Source organism: Sipha flava, unplaced genomic scaffold, assembly GCF_003268045.1.
Source record: "Sipha flava isolate LNK unplaced genomic scaffold, YSA_version1 78_pilon_pilon, whole genome shotgun sequence".
Classification (NCBI taxonomy): domain Eukaryota; kingdom Metazoa; phylum Arthropoda; class Insecta; order Hemiptera; family Aphididae; genus Sipha; species Sipha flava.
In genome coordinates this window covers 1138525-1162314 of record NW_020273619.1, presented here as the reverse complement: position 1 = coordinate 1162314, position 23790 = coordinate 1138525, and the positions used below count along the sequence as shown (strand labels likewise).

General features: G+C 28.6%; 3 protein-coding genes across 3 annotated transcripts; 1 reads left to right on the top strand and 2 right to left on the bottom strand.

Annotated features, from left to right (window-relative positions):
• Positions 1-8909: 8909 nt before the first annotated feature.
• LOC112692902 (cysteine--tRNA ligase, cytoplasmic) lies at positions 8910-13069 on the bottom strand. The gene is made up of 11 exons (XM_025567725.1): positions 12890-13069; positions 12586-12779; positions 12210-12525; positions 12011-12151; positions 11716-11926; positions 10791-11026; positions 10485-10718; positions 10268-10412; positions 9994-10202; positions 9531-9905; positions 8910-9062 (listed from the first exon to the last, which is right to left on the bottom strand). The coding sequence occupies exons 2-11, from the start codon at positions 12768-12770 to the stop codon at positions 8937-8939; spliced, it is 2178 nt and encodes a 725-aa protein (XP_025423510.1). The 5' UTR covers positions 12771-12779; positions 12890-13069; the 3' UTR covers positions 8910-8936.
• A 121-nt stretch (positions 13070-13190) lies between these two features.
• On the top strand, positions 13191-14630 carry LOC112692903 (protein SEC13 homolog). Its single transcript, XM_025567726.1, has 2 exons — positions 13191-13363; positions 13660-14630. The coding sequence occupies exon 2, from the start codon at positions 13692-13694 to the stop codon at positions 14598-14600; it is 909 nt and encodes a 302-aa protein (XP_025423511.1). The 5' UTR covers positions 13191-13363; positions 13660-13691; the 3' UTR covers positions 14601-14630.
• A 2969-nt stretch (positions 14631-17599) lies between these two features.
• LOC112692906 (peregrin) lies at positions 17600-23520 on the bottom strand. The gene is made up of 17 exons (XM_025567729.1): positions 23295-23520; positions 23007-23227; positions 22819-22946; positions 22567-22747; positions 22292-22473; positions 22083-22224; positions 21792-21996; positions 21542-21731; positions 21258-21453; positions 20166-20284; positions 19790-20099; positions 19383-19716; positions 19167-19314; positions 18873-18988; positions 18197-18441; positions 17997-18136; positions 17600-17935 (listed from the first exon to the last, which is right to left on the bottom strand). The coding sequence occupies exons 1-17, from the start codon at positions 23518-23520 to the stop codon at positions 17749-17751; spliced, it is 3270 nt and encodes a 1089-aa protein (XP_025423514.1). The 3' UTR covers positions 17600-17748.
• Between the last annotated feature and the right edge of the window lie 270 nt (positions 23521-23790).

Here is a 23790-nt window from a genome sequence, read left to right as displayed (position 1 = left end):
CGGGCAGCGATACGATCTTTCGGGTGCGTGTATTTATCACGTGCGTTTGATTTTTTTTTTCCGGCAAAACTTTCTACCCCGGCCCCGTTTTTCCCTTTTTCCCCGCGAATTATTTATTACTGTGAGAACGTCTCGGTCATCAACCGGCACCTACCCCGCGTATCCATCTGTACGTATTACGTACACACCGCTGTAATAATCGTCACGCGGTCGTCACGACGGCGGCGATTTATTAGAATTATCATCAGCATCATCATTATTCGATTCACTTTCCTGGGTCTTATTATTTCGTGACGTTTTTCGCCTATCCACCGCGGTGACATCGTATCGAGCATCGTATGGGCAACTAGCGGTTTGCGGGCCGTATTTAAGCCCTGCTCGCATACCGTTTTCAACTGGTCCGCGTTGAAGTTTAACGTACCTATATTAAAGTTACTCTATAAGATGTCGTGAAAACGTTACGCGCCTATTCATAGTTTTATATTTAATGTATCATCACCGTTTGTGAAAAGCTTAGTATTGGTATTGATTCCTATCCGACGCGTACCGGTTGTTTCCCGCGGTCAGATAGTTCAAAAGAGTTGCATCCCTTAAAACTTTAAGTAAACTTAGCTGAAATATATCAAGTAAATTCATGAAGTCTAATGTAGGAATTTATCGCTCCTCAAATAATTGTTTCTTTTTATTTCTTTTTCGCATATTACATATTTAGCTTTTACATTACAATTTACATTTATTATTTAATCAAAATTTAAAACCGCGTAGAATGTGTCATATAAGCATTTCAGAATATTAACTACCGAATTATTCTAGTTATTCCTGTTTTTTTAATAATATACGTATCGTACGAAATACGTAATATATACCGATCAATGACTGGCGGTGACCAGCTGAGTCTAATCGCTGATTTATTATCGACAGGCGGTAGTAATTTTAATCTAACTTATCTAACATTACAAATTATTAAATTCAAGTCTACAAATTCCATATCTTATTATTGAGCAGCTAGGATGACTGTTATATTAATAAATAAAACATAATATTTCAATGTAACTATGAACATAAAAAGATACTAGTTACAAGTCAAAAATGTATTTAAACACAAGACACAAGATACTTTCAAATTATGTTACTCGATACATATCTTAAATATTTGTATCCAAGACACTGTCCAGCCCTGAGCACATCATACAACCGATCGAAGTGACCACACTCGTTATTATGTTACGCAACGGGCCGGTACGGCAATCACAGGTATCTAATACTGTTAACACCTGTATACCTGTTTTAGATGTTTCTAAATGTTTGAATGTGGTTTAAGAACCAATTTCACTACTTGCTGTCTGTCAATGGGAGACAACTATGGTATTAAACTTTTTTTTAATCATAATAACATTTGTAGTAAGATTCATGATAAGACTCGAACAATATGATCGTAGGGCACTTAGTAAAAATATTTCGATCTCGGGAGGCATTGACAGAATGCGTTCATTTTTTTTGCTATCGAACTCATATACATAATTTGATAAATAAATGCTCATGGCCTATTATTATCCATGGTTAATACTCATTTTATAACATCACAATATGCAGTTGTATTGCGGGCGGTTCAGTCATAGTTTTAGTTTTGGTTTCTGGACATCTAACAACTTAGAATTGCTCATTCTTTCTCTCTCAAAATAAAAAACCAAATTCAGAAGCTTCGGACGTTTTATGTGATAAGAGAACTGCAATGAGGCTGAAAGGTAAATTGTATTGAAGTGTAGTGAGACCAACTATGCTATATGATTCAGAGTGTTGGGCGGTTGACAAGAGAATAGAACAGAGTATGAGTGTTGCGGTAACGAGAATTATTATATTGATGAGTGAAAAAAGGTAATAGAATAGGGAACAAATATATGAAAGGTTGTATTGGTGTAGCATCGATAGTGATCAAAATGAGAAAAAATAGACTGAAATGGTTTTGGCATGTGATGAGGCGAGAGGAAACAAAAGCAGAAAGAGTGGTTATGAAAATTAACGTTGAAGGAAAAAGAGGAAGAAAAAGACCAAAAACAAGATAGTTGGATAAGATTAAGAATGATATGAGGGCTATGTAGGGGATGTAGAAAGTTGAAACGAGTGGAGATTTATAACAAGAGTGCCCGACTCCAAATAGTTGGGAGAAAGGCGAAGAAGAAAAATAAGAAGAAGATTAGTTATAATACATTATGTATATATACAATAATAATTTGTTATTTTTTATTTTGGAACAATTATCATACCTATGAAAAGATTATTGATGAAGTAGTCAAACATAGTTCATTACTAAAAAAAGTTTTAATAATTTAGTTTGGTATATCGTATATCTCATAAATCATAATTAGTTTTTCGAGTTATATTATGTTATTTATGTATTACAATTTAAAGAAATAAAGGAAAGGTACTATTGTATAATGACTATAACTCCATAATTTATCTTGTTTTTTTTCTGTTTATATGTATTGTACAATAAAATCTAGATTGACCAAAAACATATATTATATACGTATAAGTTATTAATAAATACATTTTGAAAATGTCCTATAAATATCATACAAATATTTAAAAAAAAAAAATGTAAATCGGCCGGTACAAAATAATTACTAGTGGTTTTCCTGGTCAAAATTGTTTAGCTAATTCTACTCTGTATAAGTGTTAAAACGCGCTTAACATACTACGTATTCGGGTACTCGGGTAAACTTTCTATTTGTTCATGGCTGCTCTTTGTCAACAATCTGGATTTAGGAGAAACTTAATGTACATAGTATAAAATATGTACCCACGCATCCTCAACCCGTCAAAGACTCAATATTAAATTAATTTATCCTTTTTTTCGGTCTTTGTATTTAACTTTCATAATAGTTTTATGTTGACCGTGTTCACCTTTTCTACGCCACTCCATAGACTCAAGCAATGCCGTAGGCTTCAGCTAACCTGAAATGTCAGATAAATTAGAATACTTCAAATTAAAACCGATAACATTTAGTGTAATAATAAAGTATTTAGTGCACGTACGATATTGTACAGGTAGTGGTCACTAAATACAAGTAAAACACTTTATTTGAAAAAAAACGTTGTCGCAAACTCTGATCATTGGCGATATGTTAGGTGTTCCTAATATTGTATTATACTTATTCTAAAAACAATTTAATGATCGATTACGGATAACGAGTAGAAAAGTGAAAAATTAAGTATTGAATGTTCCCGAAATAAACCGCCACGGGTACATAAAAACAATAGAAATAAAAGAAAACCAAAGGGAAAACTGCCCTCCCCCCGCATCAACTACTACTCAGCACTCAGTATTCACTATAGTACTTCACTATAAAATTCTATATTTTCTTTGAAGTCGACTTGGTAACTAACTGCGCAGAGAAGAACTACGGATACTTTTACATCATACTTAATCAAGTATTGAGGTCAGCTCGAGAAACACGAAAATACACGAATACAAAGTTTAGGTCCTAATATTTTCGATTCGTACTCCGTAAATTTGATAATATTCATATTGCTATTGTGACTGCAGCTTGGTTAATAAATGTACGAGAATTGAATCATCCCAGAAATATAATACGTGATCCGGGTAATTTATTTAAAATATTATTTCCACGTATTTACTGAATTATTAAATAAAAAAAAAAAAAACAATAACAAAATTGAATCCAGATTAAATTAACAAACCGCGTGATAAGCCAATCAAGTACAACTCTGTATAGCTAGCAATCAACAAATGTTGACAGTACATTTCATAACTCGTTAAAGTCCAGAACACGTGTGACCGTCTTAAGCCAATACGAGTATTACTTTTATGAAAGGATTTACTTTTTATTATTAGACCACGAATTTGAAGTCAAGGCATTTTATTATATTGTATCATTCCCGCATATAACCTTGGCACCTCTGTATTGTATTTCTTCCTTCCGGAGTATATTTTGCCATGAATTACTTGAATAATGTTATGAAGTTAATATAATGATTAAAATATTTTAATTTACAACGAAACCCACACTCGTATATATTTCAGTTTAAGAAATTACTTTTAAAAATACTATTATTTAGATGAGAAAAATGTCTGTCGTCTTTATAAGAATTTGTGTTTACAAAGTCGTACGAAAAATTGTATATAATAATTAAATGCATAATAAATTAATGTGCTACTCATTAACTAAATTACATCTTATTGTTTGTCCTACATAATAGTTTATAACTAAAGACAATTTCGTACATCGTTTTTATTTTTTAACATTAATTAGCGGGATACGGAAGTAAATGCAAATTTAGACAAAACTTCCGTTAAAACTTTTTATTAAAATATCATCATAATTCTAGTCGAAGTATAATTATATCAGAGGACCGCAGTAGATAATGTTTCCGTAGTTTTTGTCGTGCATTGATCTGCTTTTCTATTCTCATGATAATTGATAATGCCGAAATTATAATGTAAAATTATTGTAAATTATTTTAATTTTTGCTGTTTTGTGCGATATATTTTTTCAGTTCACTCACCTGTATTCTAAAATTTCAACGTATGTGCAAACACGAAATAACCATTTACCTTTATATCCCACACTGAAAATGAGAAAAACAATTGGGTTTACTATTAACTAGTAAATACAGTTACACTTTCAACACGATAGTTATATTTTTTATACATTTTTTCATAATCATAGTAAATTTCAATTATTTCATTGTTTATAAATTGAAAAAAAAAATTTTTTACTCGTAGTTTTCACGTTTTACAATCTATTTAATTTTATGTCTAACGAATTTTATATACAGATTATATTTTTATGGTGGATCGATACAGATTTCTTTCTTCGGAGTTAGGTAATATTTAGAACATAAATATTACAACTTTTGAATTTTGGATAAGACACTTATACAGCCTAATTCATGAATTGCGTAGTTTATTTTAATGAATTATTTGTAAGAAGATTTGGGCGTGAATATAGAATAAATATATATTATGTTAATTTATGCAAATTATTTTAAAGACATTTGGCATGAAACTAGAAAAATAAATTGCAAAAGTTTAGCTGATCTATGTTTATAATAATACTATACATCCTTATATTATAATTATGGGCATAAAAAATAAGAAATAAAATAAGGTTAACACTATAGTCGGATACACAATTGCCATAATTCAAACGTTTGTAGAACGATATATAATCAGTGACAAATATTGGGTTCTAGATTAGGGGAGACAACATTTAAAATAATTAAATTGGATGATAATAGATTAGGTATAAATAAACACTATTTTTATTGATGCATTATAATAATTGCAAACGTATTTATTACTCATATCACACTGTATATTAAATTCATTTTTTTATTTTTTGTTTCAGCGAAAATATTGTAATTTCGTTAGTAAAAGTCTCGACACCTACAGAAAAAAAAAAGTTAAAAAGTCATAAATTACTTGCCACAAAGGTACAAAAAAAGAGTACATTAATTTATATCGTGTAAATATCGCTTTATTCTATCTTGTAAATAACTCCTTGTTTGTTTTTATAATAATAATAGAATAATATTATTTATTAAGATAATAATTCATACCTTATATGTATTTTTTGTAATATTATAAAATCATTTAATATTAAGAACAATTTACACTCGCCCCTCCTAAAAAAAAAAAAAAAAATTGAAAAACGTATACATCACTGTTTATATACTCGTATTTTCGATGTAATATATTATATCGTAAATGTATATTTTTATGATTATAGAGGAATAATAATTATAATTTAATTATAAGGTTCTGAAAATTTAAATGTAAAATTCTATTGTATTTATTTACAATATACAATAACATACAATCAAAAACGAAGTATACAATGCCTCTTAAGTAGCTTCGCCACTGTATATAACACTATACATAAGTTTATATGTGTAAACATGAGTCGGTATTAAGTCTATAGTTCCATTAATTCTTGTTTCATTTTCAAAAATATTTTTATAACAAAAATAACTGTTTACTAGATTACCAGTTGCGAATTATTTTGAAAAAATGTGTTTGCTTTACACACTAATCAATTGATAATTAAAATATTATCAATTTTAATTAAATTCACCAAAGATTTCCACTACAAAATATAGAAACTACTAGTAAAGCAAACTAAAATTAATCGAAGTCATTCTATCATCTTAATAATTTGTACAAATATCCTTTACATTGTTACTTTTTTAGAAAATAGTTAAATTATTTGACTTTACGTGGAATAACCATTTAAAGACTTAGTAAATGAACAGTATTTTTTAAATCTAATGAAAATATTAAGTAATTTAATTATTGTTTACTACTTATAAACGGTAATCAATATTCAATATGTATGTACCGTTTTGAAATATTAGTATTATAGCATGTTGCTATTAGCAACACATTTTAAGGGACTAGTATAGGCAATTTTAACGAAATTAGATTATTTCAAAATTGAAGGGCTACGAGGAAAAAGGATCATTTTCATAAAAAGAAATATAATCTGATAATTATATCATCTTGTTCTTTGATATAAAAAGTAAATTTAATTTATTTTTATTAATTTCAACAAAAATGATTTGTACTACCACAGTAATTTTTTTTTTATTATTTCGTAATTAATCTCTATGTTTTTTGCGTTCAGTAAATTAAAAACTGCTTTGCTAAACAGTTTATAAAATATTGACTATTATCGTAGCCCTTCAATAATTTAACACTGATGGAAAAATCAGTTATATTGAATACATCTCAAACATGTTGTGAACGTTTTCTCAAACAATTTTTTAATTTCTATAAAAAATATGACGGTTATTATTACTAATTATTTATCAATTAATAGCGTCGATATAACTTTTATTTTTTACACAATAATTTTGCATTCTGTTGACTCACAGTGTTTATAAGCGCATACTTTACTCATTCCGTCTTAATGACTACTGTTATTTTGTCGTTAAATAAAACTAACTGTATAAAACCTATTTTTGTATTCAACGAATAACGCGCATTAACATTCGAGCATCAGTGACGTTGTGCTAAACAATATACTCTTAACATATTATTTTCGTTTACTTTTCACACATCAGTACGCGATTTCGAGCGTTAAACAAATTGCCTATTGCATACTCCTTAGAAATGAAACGCTTCCGAACCCCTTAATCAGTAGCGCAACTAAGATTGGGGTTTGAGGGTTGTAACCCTCCCCCCCCAACATTTTTATAGATTTTTACAAATTCGACGTAGGAAAAAAATGGTTTATCTTGAACACGCGAAACGGCTGATTGATATGAAATATGAATATTATTCGTATTATAATTGATAACAATAATATCAATATCATAATAATATGAAACGTTTTGTAACGTTCCGTTCAACTTTTAAACATCAATAACCTTGCTATTATGATTTCTCGATAGCCGATTGTATAATACTTTTTTTTTGTGGTAGCACAATATGAAATAGAATTTAAACAGCTTAATTTGTAATTTAAATATTTTACTCATAAACCTAACTTAATCTTAGTTCCTTATCCTCACCAAACACCTGCAGAAAATGCTATTTTTTTCAAATTCACAATGAAAAACCACAATGAAATTGCACAGTCTCACAGATTTCAACAATTATAAATTCACTACGACTTGTAAAATGCATAAAATAAATAATTTTAATAAAAATAAAAATAGGTATAATTAATAATATTTACCAATTGTATTAAAATATTTTTTGATATAAATGGGAAACCTAGTATTAACTGTTTTGGATTGTTTGCTACATATTGTAATACAGCAAAATAAATTTGTACTTGTATTTCAGCAGAGTTTTTTTTTGTTGACACGTAGATGACCGTTGAAGAAACAGGTCAATTTAATACGGCTAAACATCGGGAATGGGTGTGTGCGGCACATACCTACTACGAGGCACTCGACTATAGTTAACTATAATTTAAGACCACAACTGAATTAAAATAATATTCAAGACGTTGACACAACTTCAAGATTATGCTCCAAATGATGGCTGTCTTATATAGTTTTATAATGTCACATTACTATATTTATGTGCCACTAACAAGGCACTGGCCCAAAACCCAGAAACCCACTGTCTTCTAGGACAGTATACCACTGGGTCAGTTCATTTCTGGTTACTAGAAATTTGACTAAAAACCTATTAAATAAAAAATTTAAAAAGAAAAAAAAATTAATAATAAGTATAATAAAACCAAATAAAATGTAGGCTTAAAATTTATTAGTGAACAAACTAATTTTTTTCTTGATTTTTAATTTTAGGGAATAATAATGTTTTTAATGGACACTGGAAACTAACAATTATCTAAGATAACTGAGTATGTTCGATTGGTTGGTGTTGTATGAATAGTCTTAATATATAAATACAGCATTGAAAATTATAGAAACATAATTTTTCATAACAAATTAAATTTTATTTTTTCATATTCAGTTGCAATTTTATTGACTTAGTATATAACTGGCGATGAATTATTAATTTGAAACTGGTCATACTTTACAAATACAACACTTCAGGCTCAGGTTTAATTTATTTCTATATATAAACTATTTGTTCATATATAAATTTATGAGTATTAATTATTTAATAATTTATGATTTAAATTTATTTTTATTTATAATTTATTTCATACAAATTATTTTATTTTTATAATAAACATTAGCTATAAAATTCTATGGCTCTCTTGATGTTATTACATTAATGATAATACCACCAAAAGCAAGATATAAATGAAGACTGAATTTTCAGTTTAAGTTTCCAAAATGTATAAAACCAAGAAATAATATGTAAAAATCAACTTTTTAAACATATTAAATATAAAATATTAACGAATAGATTAAATTTAAATAATTTTAAAACTTGAGGTGATATATAAAAACAGAACACAACATTAAATCAAAATGATTATATTTATAAATTAAATTTTTTCAATACTTTCTAAATACTCTTTATGTAGTGCTGCATGAGCAGATTGGATTTTTTGTAACTTTTTTGTCAATCCTTTACTTATTTTGTTGCCTTGGTTATCAACCACTGGTATCCCCTATTATACATGAAAAATAAATAAAACAATATAATAAATAGTTAAAGCTTATTAATATGAATAATAGTAGTGGGTGATACCCTATATAATTTTTTCTTATTACTTTTCTGGCATTAAGTAATAGAATCAAAAATGATTTGAATCAATTTCATTAATTTTTAATATACTTAATATTAATGCCTTAAAGAACTCAGTGTCATCAAATATTATTATATTATAATGATAAATTATCATAATAACCAGCAATAAACATGATATTGTCCAACATATAAATATATAATATCAAAAAGTAACTTTGAATAATACAAAGACAACATTTGTTTCTTAGCATTAGGAAATTTAAAGTAAATATGTATATAAATGTAATAAGGTAATGAATATTAATTATCAAATTAAATATTGAAATAAAAATATTTGGTATCACCCAAACCTGGTTATAATATATATATATATATATATATATATTACATTTTCATCAAATTCTGAGTATTTATCCGTTTCCAGCTTAAATAAATCTTTAGGATGTATTTTTTTCAACTCTTCTTTTTTTGCACGAGCTATTTCAAGCTCTTTTTTCTTTCTTTCTTTTTCAGCAAGTTTATCTACTTCAGCTTTTGCTTTGGCTTTTCTTTCATTCATGATGGCTTCACGCCCCACAAATTTTATTGCAGTTGGTTTACCATCAAAGTCTTCTAGGCGTACACCACTATCAGGAAGTATTTCGTCTCGAAGTTTGTCACACAAAATTAAAATATCTGTAGAACCAGCTGAACGAGCAATAGAACGAACCGAATCACGGAAATCCGATAAAATGTTCAGGTATGGAGTCACAATAGTTTCAACCTAAAAGAAGTATTAATTAATAATGTTGATATTTTTTTAAATATAGTTTAAATATAATTAGTAGAAATACATTGAATGTATTTCTTACATTATTTGAAGAATTTCCATCACCAATAGGGAATCCAATTTCATCAGCCGTTTGTATGCCAAATATTTTTAATATTCCTGTGATGTATTTTGCTATGTTTAGCAATAGGAGATGATTTACAGTAGAAGAATCGCAATCTCTTAAATATATATTACAGGAGGATATACATTCTCTAATTACTTCTAATACTGTTTTTGTATCAATATTATCTATAACAATTATTAGCAATTAAACTAATAATTATTTACTTTTCATTTTTTAATTAACAACTTACCACACAATGCCGCATGAATGTTTTCTTTACATATATTAAACTTCTTGCTTAATTCCACTTCAGAAGGTAACCATTTAGAATAACCTACAGTTAACGCCTGAACATTAACTCTTCTAGTAACATTTTTTACATTTAAAAAAAATTCCTAAAGAAATCAGTGGTTTCATAAAATAATTATAACAATAATAATAATAATAATAAGTTATATCAGACTAACATTGAGAATTTTTTCACAAGCCATTGCTGATTCCATAGTACTTTCACCATAATCTAAAGTGTCTTTCCAAGAATGTAATAAAAATGCAATTCTTAGCTGTCTTGATGAATGGTTTTTGAGTGCATCTCCAATAGTGATAAAATTTTTCAGTGACTTAGACATTTTACATCCAGAAATTGTTAAATGACCAGAATGTAAAAAGTACCGAACCCATTCTTCATTGTTGTAGTAGGCCTATTTAAAATAAACAATACTATCAGCAATGAAATTATAGAAAAGAATATGTATTATAATGAAATAAATTACTTCGGCTTGAGCAATTTCATTATCATGGTGAGGAAATTTTAGATCAATTCCACCAGTGTGAATATCTAATGTTTGACCTAATATACTGGAAGCCATAACGGAACATTCAATATGCCAGCCAGGTCTTCCTTTTCCCCAAACAGATTCCCACCAAGGTTCACCTTTTTTAGACTTTTTCCAGAGTGCAAAATCATTAGGTGAACGTTTTTCATTAACTGTGCTTCCTGATAAGTCACCTATAGTTAAATTAAATTTTATTAAAAATCGCATGTATAAATACATTTTTAGCCTTATATGCTACTAGTTAGTAAAGTAAGCTTTTAAGTAACTGATAAGTGGTACCATTGGTATATTTATAGTAATAGCTATGATGTTAAAACTGTAAGTTTCAATAGATTTATGTGATGGTATGTATTAAATATATTACCTTATAAAGTTATAATGATGTTTATGTTATGTTATACCAATAAGATATATGAACAGCATTAATTTTTTGCTGTTTTTTATTATTTAATTTTTTTTTGTTATATTTTTAGTGTTATAAGATATGAGTATTAATATATACAGTAAAATCTCCTTGGGCTCCATATACGAAATACTTCCTTCTTATAACATAAAAATTAACCACATTCCTGTTTCAAATACATACTACAATGATATAACTTAAGTATGATATAACTTCCATTTATCAGAAACATAAAAAAATAAAAAATTGTTAATTATTAAATATTGCTATATATTTAATAAAGCAAAACCTTAAAAAAGACCCACTATAGGATAGAAAAAACAATTTTACATTCGTCAATATTTTTAAAAATATAATGTAAATAATTATGAAATTGATTTTTAACATTTGTCATAATAATAAATAAATAGGTATTCCATAATATGCTTATTGAAGTAAAATAAATTACTGACTGATTACCTTCTCCATCTTGCAGTGATTTTGTATCTCCATATGCTTCAGGGACTAACTTGGCATAGTGATGAATAGGCTTCGAATCAAATGCAACCACATCAAAATACACTGAACCATTGGATTCATAAGCATAACCATTTTTGATTATTGTTTCTATATAAGCAATAATATCAGGAATATATTCACTTACCCTAGAAAGCTTATCAGGAGGTAAAATCTGTAATGAAAATATTAAGTACATTATTGAATACTTAACATTAATACAAAATAAAAAATAACATAAAATAACTTAATACTCAACATTTAAAGAGGCCATATTGGAATGGAAATCCGATTCCCAAAATCTAGGTAAAGATTCAAATATGTTATTATCAAAAATATCTTCAGTATTGAATTTATCCAAATAAGCACCAAATGGATCTTTGATTTCATTTAAGATAGACTAAAAATTAAATTTAATATCAGTCTTAAAAAATTGTAAGCGATTAATTTATACATACTTGTAAGTTATTCACTGTTGAATTTACTACTAACTGAGACACTAAGGTTAATTTCTCTATAGCTTTTAATGTCATTGCTTTTTTCTCGGGATCCACTTGTTCAAAATCCTTTTTAAGGTCATCTAGGGCTAGAAGAACATCTTTTTGCACTGCTTTACAATCAGTAGCATTTTTAACATACTCCTCAAACAAATGCAGTTGTCGAGCTCTTCTGATTATTTTGTCATCAATATCAGTGATATTCATAACATACTCGACATCGTAATGGAAATAATCCTTCATCACACGGCGCAGTATATCGAACGTAATGTAACTCCTACGAAACACGAATGGTAAAAACGAATGCTATGACAGCAGTAAGAATATTTTTTCTTACCGAGCATGTCCCATGTGTGAAGCATCGTACACGGTAGGCCCGCAGCTGTACCAGTTCACTTTATTACCGTTTTTTGGCACGAACACCTCTTTTTTCCTCGTCAAGCTGTTGAACAGCTTCAAACGACACGTCTCGGCCACGTCGCCACTGGACCAAGCCGGTTGTGTTCGTTTCGTAGAAGCCATGACGGGTACCTGTCCAATACGGCGAAATATGATTATTGCACGAACAGCAGTCGGCAAATATTTGTCCGAATCACGACACCCACACGTATTGAGCGCACATGTGCTCGTCCGAAACTCACTTGTTGTACTCGACGAGCAGATATCCGGCGGAACGATCGATGCAGACCGAAAGATGAGTTTACCGGCCCAATACCGTACGTGTTAACTTCCGTACAAATCACCGCGAGTTTCGGTGCACACGTTCGCGTCGACAAATTTTTTGAGATCCGACTTGCAATGTGCACATCATTCGTTTCGATTGGTCACGACCGTAGTACTGATAACAGTCGAGCGTTGACATTGCCGTTATCATATGAAGGAAAAAAAAGTTCTAACGATAACAATGCCGACGCGTTGACAAATTTTTTTTATCTCAAACGTACCTGAATGTTTATCACCTGTATGACGTGAGTTGTAAGCGATTCGGTTGCAAAAGTTTTCACTGCACCAGCACAAGCCCAATAAAAGTTTCTTAATCAAATCGCACGTCCACGCGTGCAGTCGGATTCGTCGAATCGCCACAGTACCTCGACAAATCGTTCGTATTTATTAAGGTAATCTTGTCACTTGTTTCGCTTCAGGTCGTTGTTAATATGACGAAATATATAATTTAACGTAATCCGCGTTGTTAATATCGCCATCCCCAAGACTGCAGTATTGATAACATTTCATTAATATAATAGTAGCGTAATAAATTATTATTTCGTTTCCGAATTTATGTTGTATGAATCGTTTTTAGGTGTGTTTCCACAATTCTTAAAAATTTTTAAAAGTGTCAAAATGTATTGTAACAAACATAATGTTACATTTTATGAAAATTTAATGTAATTAACATTTAATATTGTTTCAGATACTCATATATTTTCAGTTAAGAAATTTACCATGAAAATTGTTCCGATGTCTGGTTTGATTTTAAATGAACATGAAGGTGAAGTCCATGATGCTGAATTAGATTACTATGGCCAACGTTTAGCTACTTGTTCTAGTGACAAAACTATCAAGATATATAGCATACACAATGGAAATAAAACCTTATTAGCCGACATTAAAGGTCATCATGGACCAGTGTGGCAAATATGTTGGTCTCATCCAGTATCAGGACATTTGCTAGCTTCTTGTTCATACGACAAACGTGTTGTAGTATGGAAAGAATCAAATGATTGGTTTAATATATTCGAATTCACTCATGAATCTTCAGTTAATGCTGTTGCATGGGCACCCCATCAACACGGAACAATTTTAGCCAGTGCTAGCTCAGATGGATCAATCGGAATACATGTTTTCAACAAAGAATGGTCATCTAAATCATTTAGTGCCCACCATAATGGTTGTAATACTGTAGCATGGGCACCGTATAAAGAACAATTATTTGGACCAGATCAAACAGAATTTGGTAAAAAATTGGTATTGGCAAGTGGTGGTTGTGATAACTTGGTAAAAATATGGACTGCTGAAGGTGATCAATGGGTACAAATTGGTGAAATCAATTGTCACACAGATTGGGTTCGAGATGTGGCATGGACTTGCACAATTGGTGATAATCGACAGTTAATTGCCAGTTGTTCTGAAGACAAAACCGTTGTTGTATCACACAGTGATGACTATTCTGTATGGACCTCTATGCGAATGCATTTGTTTGATAGTCGAGTTTGGACTGTAAGCTGGTCAAAAATTGGAAATGTACTAGCAGTATCTGCTGAAACTAATAAAGTATCGTTATGGAAAGAGAATAAAATTGGGCAGTGGGTTACTTGCAGTGAAATTGATGATGGCAAAGGAGGAGAGGATTAAATATTTCTTGTATTTTGAAAACATTTATTTTAAAATATTTTGTAACTAAATTTGTATAAAAATTATAATAATAAATAAAATTTGGTTAGATATTAATTAAATTTTTTTTTTCATTTATGAAAATAATCTAGAAACTGATGGTTTATTTTTTTTGTCACCATACCTTTATCTAAATAATTATACATTTATTTTATTTATTTATAGTATATTATAAATTATCTACCTATAGTCAATGCTAGAAGATTCAAGAAAATTCATGTTTATATTTTCTCCTCTAGTTACAACTCCTTGAACAACAAAACTAAGAAAATCTTCATGAATTTTAAAATATAAAATTTGTAGGTCAACAGTTTGTTTTTCTTAAATAAAACTCCATCAATAATAAAAATTTTAAAGTGTGATAATAAAAATTTAATTTAATGTGACCGATGCTTTTTTTCAAATAATGAACAATTTAAAAACAAATTTACCTAAATTTTGATGTCCAACAAATTTTTATTGATCAATTTTAACTAATAATGTATTTTTCTCAGATTCTTTATCTTACAGTTCTTTGTAGAAAACACCAAACTCTGTTTACAAAAAGTTTAGAAGCTTATATAAAATTACTTGAAGAAGTTATATAGTTGTTTTATTCCATCGTAGGAATTAAGTACATTAAATGATTTATATAATTAATTAATAATGTCATGACTAAAGTTAGGATGTTGATGACTTAAAAAACACACAAAATAGCAAAAATGTCCTAGAAACTTAAAAAACTATCCTTAAAAATGATATAAAAAACTAATTAAGTAAAATTTGAGAAATATAATCCACATTGTACAAAAACTACAAAAAATGATCTAAAAGATGAAAAAAATAACTTAAATAGGTTGAAAAATGACGTTAAAAAACAAAAAAATACATTTAAAGCTAATACTGCCTAAAAATGCAAAATAAAATTAGAATATTCTGCATCAAGGGAACACGAAACAAATTTTTAGCTAGAATAGCATTGTTTAGAATCAAAGGAAAAAAATGCAAGTCATCAATATCCTAACTCTTAGGACTCAACTCTTAATTATTATTTGATATTTAAAATGTTTACATTCAATTTCTTAAGTTTTTACTAAAAACTAATTGCATAGTATATCTACATAATATCATAATATTCTAGATTTAACTTTATTCTCAAAAATGTTTTTGAAGTCAGAAAGTTTATTGTAATCCAATATAAGTTAATATTATTTCAAATTTGTTAAGAAATTAGATAAATCTTTTAAATTGATTCACTCAATTTCAAATTGTTAAAATTTAATGACCATAAGTTTTGTTTATAATCAATTCATACCTGGAACATTTCTAATTTATGTGATAATTTATAGTAATTAAATAATTTCTGGAAAATTAGTCCAAATTGTATAGTTATAAAAGTATAAATACTATTTATTATCTTAAATTTAATGATTGGCTTACATTTTTATAACATTGTTATTTGCTTTTACTAGTTTTACTAAATATTCAGTATAATATTGATGAACATTTTTATGTCTACTATTTCAAAGATATCTTAAAAGTAGCATAGCAGTAGATTTGAATGAGGAAATGCTTTTGGTAGACTCAATTTCACACAGCAGTTGAATAATCTGTGATAATTATTAAGAAAGAAAGATTTTCTATTTATAAGTATAAGGCAAGGATCTTGTAACTGACGATACTAACAATAAAACACTACTATTGCGTCTGTCTGTTTCCAGGGCAATAAATAAAAATAATTTCACAAGATATCCTTAGTTCAAAAACTCTTCAAAAAGAACTCCAAATTACTAATTTATCAACATTTCACAGAAGCATTTTTACAATTATTAGTTTAATTTTTGATAATCTATTGTTTTAATTGTAATTTTATATAATTAAAAAATTGTTAATATAGCAGAGTTATAAGATAGTTTTAAGAAATGTTAACTTTTTAGCTTGATAGTCTTATTTCTAATTATTCTTAATATATTATTCTTTCACGCAATAAAATAAAGTGAAATTTTAAAAATTAAGTCTTGTACAACAATGCATAGTTTGTGCCAACTGGCAGAGAAAAAGAAACAAAAAATATCATAAAAATAATAAACCTTAAAATTAACACAGGGAAAGAAAAATAGATGGAATTTATTTGTCCTCTAAGTAACTTACTAAGGAAACCCAAAATGGCATGAACTATTTATTAGTAAGCGAGAAAATTTTTAGAGATGTAAGAACAGAAAGATAATTATGTAGTAAATAATTTTAATAATTTTAAAATGTATCAAGAATACAAGAAAGACAAAACTCACACTATACAAGCTTAACATGAGAACATGATTTATGATTCATAGAATACAGACTCAGCAATACAGATACGTATTCTAAGACAAAACAATAAACTAAGGTACTGTACAATGATTTGATTGGAGCAACTAATTCCAACTAAGACTAAATAAGTTTATTTATAATCAAGAAAAAGTAATGCTTTACAGCAGAATGATTGACTGTGAATTTTAGTTTTTGTAACAAAAGCTATTTTTCATAATATTATAATATATGACTTAAGATCTGCAAAACAGAGAAATATTAAACATTATTAAATATTTAAATATACTTGCAGAAAATTAATAATAGAATATCACAAAAAAAAAAAAAATAGCGATTTTAATCAAATAAATGTTAAATATTATTTTTAAACTTATTATTTAGATCTTAAAAACTACCTTAAAATGTAATGGCCTCTATAAGAATAATAAAAATAAGGAATATAATATGATAGACAGAGCAAAATGAATAGGTAGTATAAGTAGTAAATCTAAATTCAAAAATCACAATGACATTTACTTAGTGAGATTAGTCAATGTTTTCTAAAATTAAATTTCATTAATCGTATGATTGGTTTTTAATATTTATATATTAAATAAATACGATAAAATATTTAAAATAAATGTCTACAATTTTTAGTCAATTAATTAAAAAATAAAAATAAAAATGCATTTTGGGTTTGATTCAATAAAAACTAATTAAGTATCAGCTATTATAAAAAATTATAACAAAAAATATCAATGAGACTACAATCATAAAAAGAATGCAGATTCAATAAATTAAAAAGAATATCTATCTTATATTTTATTAATTAACAATGATATTATGTTCTACTAGAACGTCTCAAATTAGAGGATGGTATCATTGGATCAGTTTTGTAAACAAGAGCTTCCATGTATGCCTTACGGACAGATTTACGATCTGTGGGTTTTTTTGATTCTGTTAGCTTAATGTCATCTAATTCTTGAGTAACACCTAGTGGCTCCAGTTTATTACGAGGTAACCATTGCCTAAAAAAATTTTATATATATTTCATACCTGTTACTCAAAATTTAGTAAGCTATAACTTACCATGTGCGTTTGGAGTCAAAAAATAACACCAAGTACACAAGTTCTTTGTAATTACTTGCCAAGTGTAATACTTCTGATGGAGGACTAGGAACAGGTATACCATTATGTAAGTGCCCCGGTGGCATATTTGGGTCAATTATCTTAGGAAAATATTAAGTTAATAATATATTTAATGTTTTACATTATTTAAATTTTCTTACCAATGCAGGATACCAGGGATAGCCTCTACATTTAGCCCAAACCAATTGTAATTGTGCAAACTCATCTTTTCTCCCCCTTCTTTTTGATTCCCTTTCAGATTCTGAATCCGACGAACTTCCTGATGAACTACTGCCATCAGATGATCCACTTCCACTACTGCTACTACTGTTTGAACCAGAATCAGAATCTAAATAGCTCGACTCTTCATCCGATGGAGAATCATCCTCTGTATCAGTTTTTTTATCTAAAATAGTACACATATGTAAATGTATAAGTAATATTAAGGGAACATTTAAATTTTTTTTTAAAAAAAAAATTAGAACCAATTATTCTGATTCCATATTAATTATAATTTGATAAAATAGCATGCCATGGTCAGTCTATCCAAAAATATTCAAGCTCTAAAGTAAGAATTGTAATTTGAATCTTTTTTTCTTCAGATTAATAAATTAGTATAACTATCAATGATGATGAAACAATCGGTCACATATTGAGACATGAAAATAAACTTGTTTATAGAATAATTGAAAGTAAAATCTAAAGTAAGAGAGACTGAGGACATCCAAGAACTTTGTATCTTAGAATTTACATTTGTATGAATTGAACAGTGAACAAAAATATATACCATATCAGTAGTAGTGTAAAATATTAACCTGTTTCAGAAAAATAACTTACTAGATCTATATGACTTGAAACTTTCAAGATTAGTTGATTGTCTTGTACGTCTAATAAGAGGAGACGTGATCAAAGAATCCGTTGACGATTTCTTGCGGTTAGAATTTTTAGGTGTACTGTATAAATAAATAGTTTATTATATTTCACAAATATTTATAGTAATTGTAGCACAGTAGATTCTTGTTATATCAAATGTGAATAACCCAAACTTTTTCTATTACATTTGAAATTTGAGATAGTTAAAATTTAAATGTTAAGTATGTTAAAATATGTCTATAATTTTAAAAGTATTACGTGACTGGAGATGTTGATTTTGATGGAGTCTCTGGTTTTTTAAAAACAAAATTTTCATTTGGTTGTTCATTTTTTTTTTTGACGTTTCTTTTCAAACTTGTTCTTTCAATTTCAATTTTTTCTGGTTCATCAACACTATTTGCTTCATCTGCAAATTATAAATAATAATGTAAATTATTATTTATTAAACATATATAAAAATAACTAAAAATTTACCATCATCATATTTTTTCACTTCCATATCAATTTTGGCCCTAAGTTTGGATAATTCTGTTTTAATTAAAGAGGCTCTTTTATTTTGTCGGCCACTACGACACTTATCAGCTAACTGTAGTAGTTTACACATACGTTCATCATCACCCATAGTATTAGATGAATTACATATCTCTTTCAATTCCCGATCAAATTCTGTACTCTTGTCATCTTTGTGTTCATTTTTTAAAGCTGCAGTTTCATTAGTTTCAGCGTTTTTTTCAGCTAAAGTCAGCGAAACAGGATCCAAATCCAAAACCTTTAAATCTCGTTTGGCAGTTCTTAAAACTGTTCCACCCTAAACAAGATTATTTTTATACATTATATACTTAAAAATATTTACAACATTGTCTTAATTTAATTAAACTTACTTGATCTCTCATTTTTATGCCAGCCTTATAAAAAATAGTTTCTTTTGAATTATAGGCCAAACAGTTTGAAACCATCAAGTTGAAATCATTCTCAAATGCTTCAAGGCTACTGTATTCAGAATTTTTTATTTTGATTTCCATGGTTTGTAAATCCATTGGATGTTTTACGATATCTCCATAGTCTGGAACTTCATTCTGATCAACTGGTTCAATAAATATTTGACCAGTATCTTTTACAACTAATTGTTGCAGTACTGAATGCAAGAAAGCATGGAATGGCCACAAAGACTTTAATGTATATAGTTCATGTCTAATAATACAATTGCTATATTATCAGATATGTCAATAAAAACAATATTACATTTTAAATACTTACACTTTGATGTTCTCTTTTTTCAAACGTTCTCTTTTGCGTATAAGTTCACAAAGTAAACGAACTCTTTCCAAGTCTTGGCGAAGGGCTTGCCAATATTTTAATTGTCGATAAAGTTCAATCTAGAAATGTAATTAAAGCGTTTATCATTATAAGATCTTGAAAACAATATTCATTAATTAAAATTATTCTAGATTTTAAACAGTTTTTTTTTATTTTAGTTTCAACATATATTGAGGAAACATCTTACAATAATACTATCCAAACATCAAATTGCTTAAAGCAATCGTGTATTATATAATACATAATATTCCAATAATGTATACAAAATATTAATTAAGCGTACTGTGTTAAAAGTTTCATGCGAGTCTAACAAATAAAAGTAAACAATTTTATACAAGAGGGTATCAGTAATTTTAATGAATTTTTTTAATATGATAATTTAAAAATACAAAAGAAAATTTATTATATTATTGACAAGTTAATAGTTCTTACAAAATCACTTTTATTTATTATTTTATCATTCAGATACATACAATTTTTAATGATTATAATTAACATTTAATAATATTGTACTGTAGTTTTTAAATTATTATAGATTGTAACAGGTAATTCTTTACATTTGTTCAGTCTTTTTTTATTTATAGCTTCTAGTATAAACTATGATAGCTCAACAATTATTATATATACATTGTATATATTTATTCAGTTTTTAATTTATACAATTTGTGATTTCAATTTTTAACACCTGAAAATATAATACAAAGTCATCAATAAATATCATTATTACTAGACTTTAATTAAAAAATCATTGTGAAGATATTTCCTCAATGATAACAAATTTTGTATACAAAAACTTTTAATAAAATATTAATTCAAATTTCTAAGAAAATATTTAAACATATTTTAGATAATTCTATAAATGAATAGGATCATTGATTTCTATCAACATTAATAAATTAAAACATAACTGTACAGAAGATAGTACTCAAAATTTTTGAAAAAATACAATGGTTAAACTAGTAATAAAAATAAACCATATCCTGTGATGTATAATATATAATTATTTATAAAATTTCAAATCATAGTACTTACAAGATCATCTTCATTTCCACTTGATGCATTAGGTTCTGTATCTCGCCTAGATACATTAGAAGTTTGACTGGTTTGTAAACGTCGCAAAAGAGGAACTCCATTTCTAAATTGTCGTTTTAATGTCCAATAAGCAATTAAACGTTGGACAAACTGACCTTTTTTGGGTACAGATAACAAGTTTGCTATTTCTGTAACTCTAAAAATTGAAAAAAATTTTTAAACATGATATAATTAAAACAGTAGAATTGATTAAATATACTTCATCAATGCTAGAAGCTTATTACCTTTCTGGTGGTATTGTTGGTATCGATATAACTGGTGCTGCAGAACGTTTTTTAGCTAAAACCCTCCTAGCATTATTTAATTTTTCTCCTGGTGACTGTCGTCCCCGGTTTTCTGCTAAATAATCAACAGGTGCATGTGCATCACAAAATGCAATTTTTTGAACCAAGACTGTTCCCGGTTCAGCATCACCTAAATATTTAATGGTTTTTAAAATCAAATAATAATAGTACTTATTGTATAATTTATTACCGATAGTAGAATTATCATTAGATATAGTTTCCATTTTCATATATAAGCCAGCCTGTTGAGCACATGTAACATGAAATGCTGCATAGCAACTTGTTTTATGACATTGAATGCAGGCTCCTACACCACGTTGCTTACAAATATAACATGTTAGCTTCCATCTGGCAGTAGGAATTGTTTCAATGCTATCGATTGGTTCTAAAAATACCTAAAATACAACATACATATACATATATTTGTATACATTACCAAAAACTTTTGATTACTTCATTCATAAATGGTAAGTTAACTTACAGTATTTGCAAATCTAACTTCTGGTATCCACAACGCACATACCACATGAGCCCATAATCCACGATCAGTTTGTTTGAAAGCTCCGCAATTATTTGGACATAATACACAATCAACCATACAAGACGGTGAGTGTAGGCATCGGCTTATAACATAAATTATTGATAAACATTGATAGAATAAAACAAATTATTAATCTGTTTCACACTTACCGACACAACCATTGTCCTTCGGGTATATATGGAACTCCATAACAATCTTGATGGACAGCAAGGTTACACATATCACAAAATAAAATTACATTTGAATTTTGACATTCACCGTCTAAACATATAGAACAAACAGCTTCATCATCAATGACTGCTAAACTACTATCAACTTCTTTATTCATTTGCTAGTGTAAAAAAAAAATAATAGCAATATTAAATTACAATTTTTAATTTTTTTTCAATCAAATTTGAAATGATAAATTAAGAAAATAACTTACAACAAGAAAATAAGATTCTTTCTCTAAACGATCCATTAGTAGCTCAAAAGACTCAATTGATATGCCTACTAAGCCTGCTTCTTCTCTACGTTCGTTCATGATCTGTAGCCAAGCAGCGTCTTCTTCGTCCATATCATATTCTACTTCAGTATCTAACTCTTCAGCAGATTTTTCAATAAACCTGAAAACAATTTGTTTAAATTGATGTATATAATTTTATAAGACTGAACAGTATATATTTGAATATCATACCTTATATATGAATTGGGCATAGATGGAGCATGAGGTATATCATAACTGTCGACTTCTTTAAATGCAGCATGAGGTAAATTTTTCACTGCTTCTTGACTTTTTGATAAGGAGGAAAGTATTGCAGTTGTCTAGAAAATAAATAATAATAAGTCAGACAATTAGTATTATTTGATAAAAAAAAAGCTTACTCTGTGCGGTGTTATTATATTTTTTTTTTGTCGTACATATTCTTCTTTTGATATCATTGGTAAATGGTCCTCAGCATTAAACCGTACAACTTTGTTGTCGGCCACTTCAACTTCACATAAGGTTTTAGACAGATGCACAGGGGTCACTGGTTCTACCACTTCTGGTTGGGATGTTCTCGAGAAGGATGTGAATGTTACTCGCCTTCCTTTCTTCTTTTTACCTAAATCATATTATTATTATTAAACTGTAAAGTATCATTAAGCAAGGCATTATTATTGATCCCATACTCTTGGCTTTGTTCGATACTGGCGTGATCGCAGGAATTTGTCTGACTGGTGTAGTGCCCGTATCCAATGGTGGGATGGGACTGGTGTGTTGGACGTGGGCGAGATGATACTGAAAGCCAGTCATGCTCGTATACACTTTGTCGCAGTCGGCCACCGGACATTTGTACGGCGGCGGTTTCAGGCTGCGTAACTGACGGCAATAGCTGAGCACATCAAAGTCTCCCATAGTACGTATATCGTTGGCCGGGTAGCTACGATGGGCACAACATCATAACGTGAACACTGACGGCGAGTACTGAACAGTATCAACCGAGTCGGTCGGGTGTGTACAACAGCAACGATTTTCTCCACCAAGCCCGCCGAAAGTGTTTCAGCTTCTACGTATCCGATTGTAAGTCCGAAGCCGTCACAAAAAGAGATACACGCGAACGGGGTCTACAATAATTGATTGTAGACTTATCGCGGAGTACTGTTGGTTTGAAACAAAATGGAAAAC

Bases quoted from the DNA above. Each gene is read 5' to 3' on its own strand.
- LOC112692906 (XM_025567729.1), bottom strand. From the start codon at position 23,520: ATGGGAGACTTTGATGTGCTCAGCTATTGCCGTCAGTTACGCAGCCTG. The intron at 19,315-19,382 runs GTAAATTTTTAG...TATAATTTGCAG, and splicing joins AGTGAAAAAATATGATGATG to ATGAAGCAAATAGTGTTGAT. The intron at 18,989-19,166 runs GTAATACTTTTA...TTATTTATACAG, and splicing joins AAATCAACATCTCCAGTCAC to TACACCTAAAAATTCTAACC.
- LOC112692902 (XM_025567725.1), bottom strand. From the start codon at position 12,770: ATGGCTTCTACGAAACGAACACAACCGGCTTGGTCCAGTGGCGACGTG. The intron at 10,203-10,267 runs GTAAGTTGTTAA...TAATTGTTATAG, and splicing joins CATTCATGCGGCATTGTGTG to ATAATATTGATACAAAAACA. The intron at 9,906-9,993 runs GTAAGAAATACA...TACTTCTTTTAG, and splicing joins ATGGAAATTCTTCAAATAAT to GTTGAAACTATTGTGACTCC.
- LOC112692903 (XM_025567726.1), top strand. From the start codon at position 13,692: ATGAAAATTGTTCCGATGTCTGGTTTGATTTTAAATGAACATGAAGGT.